The sequence below is a fragment of the Haliotis rufescens genome, unplaced genomic scaffold (assembly GCF_023055435.1).
Source record: "Haliotis rufescens isolate VD_foot unplaced genomic scaffold, xgHalRufe1.0.p SCAF_7, whole genome shotgun sequence".
Lineage (NCBI taxonomy): Eukaryota > Metazoa > Mollusca > Gastropoda > Lepetellida > Haliotidae > Haliotis > Haliotis rufescens.
Genome location: NW_025964361.1, coordinates 10601022 through 10614330, shown reverse-complemented (window position 1 = coordinate 10614330; position 13309 = coordinate 10601022). Strand labels below are relative to the sequence as shown.

Here is a 13309-nt window from a genome sequence, read left to right as displayed (position 1 = left end):
TACCTAACAGACCGCAGACATTTTCTATTTGATCATGTAAACACATTTGTATAACCTTTGTGTAAGCCCACCCTTTGTGTGTTTTCCAAGTATGCAACTACATCATAATGCCTCTTGTACGACTGATCACTGACGCGTGACACTGCGGTCTGCACACCCGACTGAGGAGACACTGTGTAGTCGACTAGTACCCCAGGCTATATTCAACAGTCCATGATGGTAATGGAAGGCGTCGCCCACCTGTTGCTGTTACTCCTTTGTTTTACAAGTGCTGCTGGTAAGTATCTAAAGTCATCATTCTCAGTATTACATACCTTTGTGTGATAACGTTTAGCCACATACGTATGCCTAGTGTAGAGCACCTGAGTGATCAGTAATTCTACATTATTATTTTAGTATTTGAAAGAAAACACCGTTTAGTTATCGATTAAGTTATGTACTCTTTAGCTTAGGTATGTATGTATCAGAAATATCCAGACTATACGAACCAAGGTAACGCGTGCTAAATGAATATGAATTTACTCATAATATTAATATGCAATTGACCCTTATTCGAGAAGAGGGTCGTGAGTACGTTCATGCCCATGCTTGAACCTGTACGCTGGGTTTGAAAGGCACCTCCCACTAACTACTTCCTTGTTTCGATTTGGTCGTGTGTGGCTACCTGTGAAATAGACCCGTGAAGATCCGGGTTAGAAAACGTCTTCAGAAATTGGGTCTTTGGTCATAGATCTTTGGTCATATCCGATGCGACCTAAAATCGTTATTCACACACTGTTTGGTCATATTATTAATCACTGGATTGATTGGTCCAGATTCGATCATGTACAGGCCGATGTCACGTACATGTAGCTGGAATGTTCCTGTAAATAGTGATCGGCTACACAATAGACAAACGAAGACTTCTAGTAGAGTGTAATCAATCTTATTGTACAGAAACATTTGAATACTTGTTAAAGGTAACGCACACGCCACTTGACATCTGTTATAAATAATCTTTTTTTTCGACTTTAAAATACAGCATCAAGTAACAAAATACTTCGTAAATAGATTTCAAACACCGCCTTAAAATTTTAAGAAATCAATAAGTAAATATAACACATATCTGCTGCAGGGAAATGCCATGCAGTACATTCGTAATACATGTACATGGGGATTTTTAATTTCGTGCTTCGGTGTCCGTAATTATTTGAAGTAGCCCGTATATTTTACCGACTACTAACAAGAAGTCGACATCAGCCAATTAGAAAGCAGCTTTCTCGAGCTTTACGGCACTCGTTTCAACCTGGCGACTTCCATTTCAGACTACGCTTGAAAAATATGTTGACTCAGTTCTCGATTACAATTTTGAAAACTGAACATTCCGGAATGTCTAATATATGGTTGAGATTGTATGGCAGTTATTCCCACGTACTGTGCAACGGCTCCTCTGTTCAAATGTTTATCCCACGGAAGCGATAGATAAACGATAATTTTGACAGAATCAGTCGTACGGGCCGTAACTGTCGTTCGGAATACCCCGTGTTAACGTTCACGCATGATTAGAAAACACATTACGACTGTCACTTTCATGACTTTCTGGTAAGCGACGCTTGGATTAATCGGATAAAAGGTCGTTCTTATATGCTTATTACGGCTAAAATAAGTAGTCCCTTCGAGTTCGTTATAACCGTATTTACTGTATTTACATTCGATGTATAGAAGTCTCATGGACAAATTTGAAGTGATATTTTCTTTTCTACCACATTTAGTAGCAAGAAAGCTCGACACAATTCGAATACAGCTTAAAATTCGGTTTCAATGGCATAAATCTTGACACTATTCGCTTTCAATAGCAATTCGCATCCATTACCATACGACTTCTTTCAATGGCAGAAAGCGTGACACTATTTTATACAATTCTCATTCAGTGGCATACAACTTAAGACAACTCGCATTCAATGGATTCAACACTATTTTAAGCCTTGTAGCCATATCAGATTATCATTATCCTTTTTATAGTTATTACTTAAGTTTATATTCAATGTTGCAGATCCCCCATATCAGATTATCATTATCCTTTTTATAGTTATTACTTAAGTTTATATTCAATGTTGCAGATCCCCAAGACTGCTTAAAAGGCTGTTCCCTTCAATGCACAAATTGTCAGAATGACAAATGTCAGAAAAGTACAGGTGAATGTGACAACTGTAAACATGGTTTTTATGGCAAGAGATGCAATGAGACATGTTCACCAAACTGCCGAAAGAACACTGCGTGTAACCGTAATAACGGGCACTGTGATGATGGATGTTTACCGTCATACTGGGGAGGTATGTGTGACAGGAACTGTAGCCAAAGGTGCAACAATTCTGTTTGCATAAATATTTCAGGGAAGTGCCACCTGGGCTGCCAAGATGGCTGGACTGGTTTCTACTGTAATATTAGCTGTCAAACAGTCTGCGTCAATACGGCCTGTTCACGGGAAACAAATGAATGCATTGAATGCAAGAATTACAAAAGTGGTGGGTGTGAAAACAGCAAATCGTGTTTCAATGTTTGCGAACAGTGTAACAAGGATGGAGAATGCACAGCAAAGAGTATTGGAAGTGAGTGAACACATTACGATATATACGATTAGTTCAATATTGTACCCTGAAACTATTACCACCCATGTCTTTATGCGTTTTTAATATTGATTCGAATTTACAATTATTCGTGATTATTGGGACCCTCTCCGTGGTCCAGTGGTCCGAGCGCCTGACCAGAGAGCGGGAAGTCGTTGGTTCAATACCCGACCGCGTCATACCTAAACACTTTCAAAGATGGTACAAAAGATGGTGTTACTTGTTGTTACCCTGCCCGGCGCTCGGCAGTAAGAGAATAAGAGAACTGTTTGGCTAGAAGTCAGTATACTCTCTGAGAGGAGTATCCATGGTATCTCAGTGGGCTAGCACTATAAAAGCGACATGATGGCAGATTGGTTCAAGCAGCCACACACACACACGTGCATGAATGTTGCCATATGTGTACAATAATCTTGAACGCAACGTTAAACCCCATTTCTCCTCAACTCACCACGGCGATTACAGGTTTCTGGAAATTTTTCGCTTCCATGTCATGTTCCATTCCATGTGGCAATTTGTTCTTTGCAACAGAACTGAGGTTCACAGACATGAGCTTTGCGCACATAGAGCCAATGGTGAGTTTGGTTTAATGCTGTTGTGTGTGGGGCTTAGTGTGGGGGCAAAACAACAAAACGACGCACCTCGTAGGCGTTTCTAAACATAACTGCCAGTCATCGGGAGTATCGCAGCTGTTTATCAGATGTAAGACAGAGAGAATTCTTCTTATTTTAGCTATGCATCTATTAAGATCCAAGGCAAGTAGGAATGTGTGATGTTCATGCGATAATAATGTAAAAGGGTATACCATTTTTATTCTTTAGGCTCCGAAACAATCGTCGCAGCAATAGTTGGCGTGGTTGGTGCAATCCTGATACTTCTCATACTTCTCGTTGCCGTGGTTATATACAAAAAATGGTTTTGTAAGCCCCAAGGTTTGTTCTTAACATTCTTCTCAGTACATGAATTAGCGTTGCATATAGAACGTTAAATGGAGCACTTAATGGAGATTTAATGTACGTCATATGCTGATGATGCTTTAACTTATTATGTTATATACAAAACTGTTACATCTATGCAGTTAACGATCCCTGACACTTCCCGATGATGTTAACGTCATCCATACCTCTAAGTGGTATTACGAAGCTGTAGTAGCAATGAAGAATGGATTGGGTTGTGGATTTCAGCTTATTTAGTCTTTCAATGCATACTGAAACGTCCAATTGAAAGGAAGAAGTTGAAATTCATAAGTCGGTTTTAAAGATTCATGAAGTTGAAATCCTTAATTAAACATTTCTTCAATGATACGTCCTTCAAGCACGATATGGTACTCCTGTAGGGCAGTACATAATTGTTTGCCTTTTCATGTGACCAATACACGAGGATATTTATCCTGAGACATATGCGTTATAATAATATTTCATATGGTTGAAGAACGCGTGTAACGTTGTTTTAGGTGATTATGGGTCACAGGAGCATGATGCCGAGAACTTAACACTTCAAGAAAGGAACAGCCCACAAAGTGATGCCGGACACTTATCAGAGAAATTTCCACTTAGGTAGGCTTGTGAATAAATTCAACATCTGATGAGAGAAGTGATGTCTTACGCGGCCCAGGAAGTCCCGGGCGTCTTGATGGCAGTTCACACGGTCCCATCTATTCTGTGGAACTACGATCTTACGATAGGTATAAATACAGTGTAAGAACAAATTGGAAAAAAACTCTGTAAGCTCTTGTAGAGTCGAAGAACAATGTTAGCACATTCCCCGAGAACCTCTCCAGACGCCAGGAAACATCAGTTGCTGGACACATCTACGCCAGGATTGTGGACTGAATGAAGTCTCTGATAACTGTGACAGATGAACTGGAACCCATTCCGATGTTCAACTGGTGCGGCAGTAAGAGTTGAGTTGAGTTGAGTTGAGTTGAGTTGAGGTTTCTGGTTCAACACAACATTTTAAAGATGAAAGCATAAAAGAAAGTCATCATTCCCGAGAAAGGTTATTCCAAACTTTTAATGTGACGGTTTTAAAAGCATCTGCTCGATATTACATTGTCATAATGTAAACTAGTTTGAGATGCGAATCTTGGTATGCCAGTAACTAGATACTTCCAACTGATCTAATTTATAAGTGTTGACAAATGTTCAGTAATCTCAATTTTCAGAAGAGTATTTGAGAAAATGTCGTTTAAAGCAATACAGAGTTTAGAAAATATTGATCAATCAAGTATATATTAAGGTTTTCGAGAAGAAACATCATTTTAGATGCAGATTTTGGGATACTGTGAATATGGGATAGCGAATGCGGTTTAGCTATATCGTTTGTGTGACTGACAAACATGTATGCCGTTCGTTACGAGATTAATTGTTACAACCAATTAAATGCCCAGTCGTAGAGGTAATTTAGATTCTGAAGGTCGGTTTTTAGATTGTTGCAGCAAAAAAATTATGTAAAGCTTGACAATAAACTAACATTTTCTACATACGTGTTTTTGTTACACCTGTTAAATGTTAACAGATAATGCGATATGGTTTATTCCGTATTTTTACAGTAAAGTTTCTTTTATGCTTAAATTTGTTGTTATGTTTTGCAACAGAAACCTCTTTTAGATACATAAAACCTTTTCACACCAAAACAGTGCGTATGAATACATTGATAACGTACATATAGATCCATAAAAAAACAGTGACGATATTTCCTAGTTTAGACGCTTGGTCTCTAATACACACTGGGTCAACGGTCGTCACGATATGGCTGAAATATTGCCGATGTGACGTTAAATATTAACTCACTCACTCACTGGGTCAACGGCTCTCGCGAAATTAAGAGACGCCCGAGTGTCTAATAGAGAAAATATGATACGTTTGATAGGCTATCGGATGTTTTTGGTGACTATTTTGACGTCCTTGGCCGTAACACTGATTGCTTCAATGATGAGATTACGAGATTGGGGGTGTAATTGCTATCCTACCAATAAGAATTACACATTTAAAAATACAAAGTAGAATATTAATAAAAAAAAGTCTGTTGGAGAAATAAATTCGTTTAGCATTCTTTTCACTATTTATGCAACCTGCCACCCCTACAACGGGAGATGGCATATTCGATTTCCAAGGAATTACTTGTCGCGCTGATTTCCAAGAAGTGACTTGGTAAGTCCTGACAGTGAACAACAGGTTGCGATGAAATTAGAAGATATAGCTCTTCGCCTTAACGACATTTTAGCAATATTCCAGCAATGTCAGGCGAAGGACATGAGCTTCACACATCATACCAATGTGAGAAATCGAACCCGGGCCTTCGGTGTGATGAGCAAATGCTTTCACTACTAGGCTACCCCTATCCCCCATCCCCCATCCCCCCCCTATCCTACACCGTTATCACCATATGTGTCATTGCAAAGTGTTCACATACCAGAATCGCAAAAAGCTATATGCTTGTCGAAAGAGGCGACTAAAGCGATCGGGTGGTTAGGCACCTGTCATGGTTGATGCATGTCGTCGTATCCCAATTGCGTTGGTCGATGCTCATGATGTCAAATTACTGGATTGTCTGGTCCAGACGCGATTATTTAGAGACTGCAGCGATATAGCTGGAATATTGCTGAGTGCAAACAAATAAACAAACACACACTTACCAGAATCCTTATGTGGTGGCAGATGCACAGCGCCCACATCACCGACAAGGGTCAGTTACGAAACAGTTTAGAAAGTTCGTAGGCAGATACACATCATAATGCCTTGGGGTTGAGTAAACAGAAATGTCCATCAAAACAAACCTTTCAGGTTTCAATACTTCTGTTTCATACTATGCATGTATATACCGCACTTATCCAGGTATTAGTGACCCGTGAGGATCCGAGGTAGAATAGGTCTTCAGCAAGCCATGCTTGCCGTAAGAGTCGACCTAGGGGATCGGGTGGTCTGGCTCGCTGACTTAGGTGACGCATGTCATCGTATCCCAATTGTGTGGATCGATGCGTATGATATTAATGACTGGATTATCTGGTCCAGACTCGATTATTTACAGACAGCCGTCGGGGCGGTCGGGTAGCCTAGTGGTTAAAGCGTTCGCTCGTCACGCCGAAGACCCGGGTTCGATTCCCGACATGGGTACAATGTGTGAAGCCCATTTCTGGTGTCCTCGCCGTGATATTGCTGGAACATTGCTAAAAGCGGCGTAAAATCAAACTCACTCACTCACTTACAGACCGCCGTCTCATAGCTGGAATATTGCTGAGTGCGGCGTTAAACAACCAACCAACCAACCATGTATTAGTTCTGCTTAAATGAGGTTTATTTGTTCCCCGACCAGTGGATCACCAGTTCTCAACTCCATGAGGAATATACAAACCAAGCTGCCTACGAGGGCTTGAGGGTTTTTACATACAGCTCACATATCGGGTACCCATTTCCTGCTTGGTGAACAGAAGCACATATTTATTTTCTGGAAATGAACATCGCTATCGTGAAAATATACCAAAGGGGCGGGCAATGTAGTGGGTCATGGAAACAAAAAAATGTTTTAAAGAGCCTAATAGACTGCTTGGAACCGACATATATGCCAGCATAATAACAAATACCACTAGACACGCTTCATACAAGCAATATTGTATATCGTGACGGATATGCTATTAAGAAAGGCTGTTATACAAATAATTATTCAAAAATAAATTGGAATACATAATTTGTGCTCACTGTCTTGAAAAGAAAAGGCTCTTCGTTGCACATGTTTTGAAGCAGTATCCGAAAAAATATCCTGTCTCTAACAAAGCACTACCCGCTTGTTGTGTGTAGACGCTTGTACTCTTCTTGGTGCCAATCATATCAAAGTAGCTTTCTGTTGGACTATGCTTTTCTGCTTAGCTATGCGATGGTTGATTAAACACATTGCGTTGGTACGAGGGGCTTTCAATAAGTTTTGCAACTTCAATATAAGACCAATCGCAGAATAACGTTTGCACTTTTATTTTTCAACATAATCTGTAGGGTTGGTGATTTAACTGTACAGCCCAGACTTAGCCCCGAGTGACTATTTCCTGTTCCGGAAGACGCTTCCAGGATGACGAGGACATAAAGGCTGCCACAGAGGCGTGGTTAGAGGGCCAATCTGCGGATTTCTATAAAAGTGGTATCAAAAGCTTGAAGGACAAATGGAATAAGTGTTTTGAGGTGAATGGAGATTATTTTGAAAAATAAAAGTGCAAAAGATATTCTGCGACTTGGTCTTATATTGAAGTTGCAAAACTTATTGAACGTCCTCCGTATTTCTAAAGTTGCCCTTGGCTCCCTCGCCAAGCACACATAAGTGACAATAATATTTGTGTGTTGGGTTTGTATATAGATTCAATCACCTGACTGTGTTAAAAACACAAAGTCGATAAGGGTGATTCGTATCAATGCTGTGAATGCCCGTGACATGTACCTATAGTAGCTTTCTTGGGGAAACAATTTCGGATATGTTGACACGGCGGCTGATAAGGGTGTGCATGTCGTGACTGTCCCTGTCACAGTGTATAACAGACCCGTAGCAAGAGGTGTGTGTGTGAGTGTGTGTGTGGTGTGGTGTGGTGTGTAAGACTGAGTGTATGTGTGTGTGGTGTGTGAATGTGTATGTGTGGTCTGTGTGAGTGTGTGTGTATATGTTAGTGTGTATGTACATGTGAGTTTGTGTGTGTGTGTATGTGAGTGGTGTGTGTGTGTGTATGTGTGTGGTGTGTGTGTACCTGCGTCGAGTGTGTGTGTAAACTTGTGTGTATGTGCGGTATGTGTGAGTGTGCATCTGTGTGTGCGTGTGAGCGTGAACTCGTATATCAATCGGAGGTTGGGGTTGGGGGAGAGACATCTGTTAAAACACCACCACAATTGTTTCTTCTATTTGCACTTTGAAAAGCATAATCAATCACTATACTGACATCAGGTCCTTCTTTCCCTAAATTTATTATGATAAAATACGAATGATTCACTTCAATTATATTGCGGTTTAATCTTACACATTCTTTTTGGGGTGATTATAGCTTAATTCTACTGGCCTGTAAAATGGTAAAGACTACTCCCAGATTTACTGATAATGCATGAAAACACTACACACAAAAATATGTTGTCCTAAATGCATAATCTTTCCATCACGAACTAGTTCGCACTCCTCTTTGAGTCTAGTTGTAATATGGGTCGTTAAAGGTGACGGTCACATCACACACAAGGTTTGTTTGGTAGCAACATCTGCATCATCAAAGTTTCCCAACGTGGCTCTATTTCTGTCCGGAAAAACCGATCTATTTCCCGCTTCCACGCATACATACCCCACCCACGCTTATGTACTCTAAACACGGGGAAATTGGTCAGGTGAAAGGAAACACTGGACCTGAGCGGATATCAATGAAGAACAAACAAACAAACAGTTTATTAGTTTCATCTATACACTAGAAATACGCGTCAAGCTGGAACACGTACAATCGCAGGAATCAAGGATCTGGCTGCATCTTTGGTACACTGTAGTGAGAAAGGATTAACTCAGGCTTTGTATTAATTTCATCAGCTGTGGTAACAAGCCGGCAGTTACATCAATTAGAAGTTGTAGGATATAACAACACAGCGTTGTGGTTCAAGAAACGTATTGGATTAACAGCGTCTCTTTTAAAGTGGACAAACATGTCTATAGTGTTTCTTGTTGCCGGTGTGACATTGAAAATGAACCCGCGTTGAAAAGTGACCCGGGAGTCAGTATTCAACGTTGAAAACATACCCGGTCTCAGTTTTCAACAGACCAGGGTCAGTTTTCAACAGTTGAAAAGTGACCCTGTCAGCTTACCAGGTCGTTAAATAGTGACCCGGGCCTCGCGTTGAAAAGTGACTCCGTTGAATTATAACTTGTGGTTTATTCTGCTTACCAGAAGACTTTGGCAACATGTCTAAATTGGTGCAAATAATTATCAGTGTGTTCGGGATGAGGGTTGGAGATGACACGCATTTATAGGCATGTGTTAACGTATACATAAACAAATTGCCATGGTTCCTGGCTTTAGAAATGATCGTCACGATATGGCTGAATTATTGCCAATGTGACGTAAAGCATTAACTCACTCACACACTTTAGAAATGAGAGAGACATCGTGTGTTGGGGTGTAGGGGAGCACTGTGCCCTGTATGGTCGAAGTGCCCTGTATGGTCGAAGTGCCCTGTATGGTCGAAGTGCCCTGTATGGTCGAAGTTGATGATCCAAAAATATTATCTACAATCTGGAAGCCGTAAATAGAAAGAGGTACACCGAAAATGTTCCCGACCTAAAACGTCCCCACGCATAAAATGTGGTGTTAGGAATAGCGTTTAATGAAGTGTTAACATGATGTCAAGTATATTTCAGTGCAATAATATATAAATGTTGTAATTTTAAGTTATTCTGATATAATTATTTTGATGCAAATATATATTGCGTTGGCACCCAAGTTGGTATATTTACATACAAACTTCAACCCCATAATATTTCAAAATATGAAATCCCACTTCACAAACGAATAAACAATATTGTGAGAAGTTAGTATCAATAAGATTAGTTAAAAAACGCCAACATTAAAAGCACAATTCGCATTCGATGCGTGGGGACGTTTACGGTGGAACTCAATAGAAACCATTAATCAAATGCATGCCAAAGGTCTGAAAGGACTGACTGCAAGTGTTACCATCTAGCAAAAGGGCGTCCCCACAACGTTGTAAGAAGGTTACTTTGTTTAAGCAAAGTGGCATCCAACGTTACCCTCAACGTGACGCTGTCGTAATATTGCTACAACATATTAAAGCAGCCAATTAGTCGGCAAGGTAACACGGTTGCATGGTTCCACAGGATGGATGGGCTGGGGTGAGGTGAAATGGGGTTTAACGTCGCGTCCAAGATTATTGCACTTATATAGCGACGTGCATGTACGTGTGTGTGTTTGTGTGGCTGCTTGTACTAGTCCGGACTGATGCCGATTTCTAGTGCTAGCTCACTGAGATACCATGCCGCAGTTTAACATGAATATCCGACTCAGACACAGTATACTGACTCCGAGCCGACCAGTTCTTGTTTTAGCCCCTTAATGCCGAGCGTAACGTCTTTTGGTATGACGCGGCCGGGGATCGAACCCCGGACCTTCCGCTCTCCTGGCGGACGCTCTACCACTAGACCACGGAGGCGGTCACATTCCTGGGAGTCTACATAGTAACCAAATAGTAACCTATGTATGCAACCTTGCCTGGACCCCCTGTGTTAACTGGGTTATTAGCATCTCTGTTGGAAGGGTGGATCACATCATCATCATCGAATTAGGAATAACAACGGTTTATGCAAGGCGGGTGAAGCAAATCAGAAATGCATAGTTTTTGTATTATAAACCCTAGAAGTTTCTGATCACATATGATACAATGACCACTACCATCATTTGCAACGTGAAACAAAAGTGCAGGCCGAGCGATGGAAGTTACCTGACTCGCCAACAGCAAAATACCAAGTATGTTTTCAAAAGATTAAACTTTTTTACTATTTCTAAAAAGGTCAAACACTCAACAGATCACACAAAGGTAAAGATCAAAGACACATCTGCATACTATAGGCATTTCAAGATAAGAAAGCTGAAAACCCGACCAAAAGGGTAATGTTCTTTTAAGTCACTGAACTGCTTCCGTATCAGTGTGGCAATGAAGGCAACTCTTCGGAAAACCACAAAATCAAAGAGATTGAACTCGTTTAAAAAATTGACAATGCTGTTACACTTTACACAATTCCTATAAAAGCCTGTTTTAAATGTGGAAAGTGGCGTGCGCGATTTAATGAAAAGAAACAAAACCAGCACTATTTCAAAAACTTCAGTATATTGTAGTAACATTTGTGAATTTTGCCAAATTTAAAAAATGCACAATGAATTTTGGAAATGTGGACGTTATCACATGCTTTTAGTCTAAAACACTTGTAATAAGAAGATAACGACGAGCATTCCCTACCACATTAAGCGACTCTATACAATACAATGGAAAATATCCAAATACCTGTTCTAGATTGTCTCACAAGACAACGCACCAGTACACGCCAGCTGGGTTGTGATGGATGCCTTTCGAGAATGTGGGTTCGACCTGTGACCTACATATCTAGCCCCCGGTGATTTCCACTTGTCCCCTAAATTGAAAAAGCACCTGCGGGGTTGAAGTAGGAGGAGGACAACAATTGACTGCTGGACTTCTATATATCGGGCATTAATGATTGGAAAACCAGATGGAACAAGTGTGGGAAACTGGAATGGGACTATGTTAAAAAATAATTGTAAGTTTAACCAGAATTTCAACTTTAAGTTAGTGAGGCTCAAAACGTTTTGATATCCGCTCGTAAAAGTGCTTTGTTTATTAATTTAATCTTAACAAAAATGAAGATTGAAAGGTAGATGCATTTTTGGTTGTATAGGTTTATAGTTTTGGCCAGTAAATCTTGAATCTTGATTTTTCCCGTTTTAATAAAACATGAAACGACCCCACCCTTCTCTCTACCGCACTCAAAAAGACATACATGTACGTAAAACAAATGATGCAAGCTGACAGATACGCACTCAGAAACACCCGGATAAAGACACTAAAAAAGATTTCATCGATTGTAACATTAGATCTTTTTATTTACACTAAAGTCACAATTCAACGGAGTCACTTTTCAACGCGTGGCCCGGACTTGGTAAGCTGTTAGTGTCACTTTTCAACTGTTGAAAATCCAACGGATGGATTCAACACACGCGTCAAACAGGGGGGAATTCAACGAAAAATAAAACTGCAAAAGATATTCTGCGACTTGGTCTGATATTGAAGTTGCAAAACTTATTGAACGTCCCCCGTATTTCTAAAGTTGCCTTTGTTAGGTTGCAGTCCTCCTCGACAAGCACACATTAGTGAAAATAATACTTGTGTGTTGGGTTTGCAAATAGATTCAATCACCTGTGTTAAAAACACAAAGTCGATAAGGGTGATTCGTAACAATGCTGTGAATGCCCGTGACATGTACCTATACAAAGCTTTCTTGGGAAAACCAGGTGAGGGTTTATTTTCTGATATGATGACGGCTGACAAGGCTGTGCATGTCGCGTGTCGCTGTTGCACTTGTCCCTGTCACAGTGTTTAATAGACCCGTAGGAAGGAAGAGGTGTGTGTGTGTGTGTGTGTGTGTGTGTGTGTGTGTGTGTGTGTGTGTGTGTGTGTGTGTGTGTGTGTGTGTGTGTGTGTGTTTGTGTTGTTTGTGTGAGTGTTTGTGTATGTGTGAATGTGTATGGTGTGGTGTGTATGTGTGTATGAGTGTATGTGTGTGTGGTGTGTGTGTATGTGTATGTTGGTGTGTGTGTGTGTCTGTGTAAATGTGTGGTTTGTGTGTGTATGTGTTTGTGTGTACGTGTGGTGAGTGTGAGTGTGTATCTCTGTGTGTATGCGTGTGCGTGTGCGTCTGCGTCTGTGCGTGCGTGTGTGCGCGCGCGCGCGTGAACCTCAATGGGAGGTTGAGGTTGGGGGAGAGACATCTGTTCAAAAACCAGCGCAATTGTTTCTTCTATTTGCACTTTGAAAAGCATAATCAATCACTATACTGACATCAGGTCCTTCTTTCCTTAAATTTATTATGATAATATACGAATGATCCACTTCAATTAAATTGCGGTTTAATCTTACACATCGTTTTGGGGTGATTATAGCTTAATTCTACTG

The 13309-nt window shown here is 40.5% G+C and overlaps 1 protein-coding gene across 2 annotated transcripts; it reads left to right on the top strand.

Moving 5' to 3' along the window:
• The first annotated feature begins 22 nt into the window (after nucleotides 1–22).
• Nucleotides 23–5088, top strand: LOC124114660 (multiple epidermal growth factor-like domains protein 10). 2 transcript variants are annotated; one of them, XM_046475338.2, is made up of 4 exons: nucleotides 23–277; nucleotides 2373–2588; nucleotides 3428–3538; nucleotides 4060–5088. In XM_046475338.2, the coding sequence occupies exons 1-4, from the start codon at nucleotides 214–216 to the stop codon at nucleotides 4164–4166; spliced, it is 498 nt and encodes a 165-aa protein (XP_046331294.1). In that variant the 5' UTR covers nucleotides 23–213; the 3' UTR covers nucleotides 4167–5088. The 2 variants fall into 2 exon arrangements, with proteins under 2 accessions (XP_046331294.1, XP_048244018.1); XM_048388061.1 differs by having other exon boundaries at nucleotides 27–277; nucleotides 2100–2588.
• Nucleotides 5089–13309: the final 8221 nt, after the last annotated feature.

Excerpts from the sequence above, each read along its gene's own strand:
- LOC124114660 (XM_048388061.1), top strand. The coding sequence starts at position 214 with ATGATGGTAATGGAAGGCGTCGCCCACCTGTTGCTGTTACTCCTTTGT. Across the intron at positions 278-2,099 it reads TTGTTTTACAAGTGCTGCTG|ATCCCCAAGACTGCTTAAAA; the intron begins GTAAGTATCTAA and ends TCAATGTTGCAG. Across the intron at positions 3,539-4,059 it reads ATGGTTTTGTAAGCCCCAAG|GTGATTATGGGTCACAGGAG; the intron begins GTTTGTTCTTAA and ends ACGTTGTTTTAG.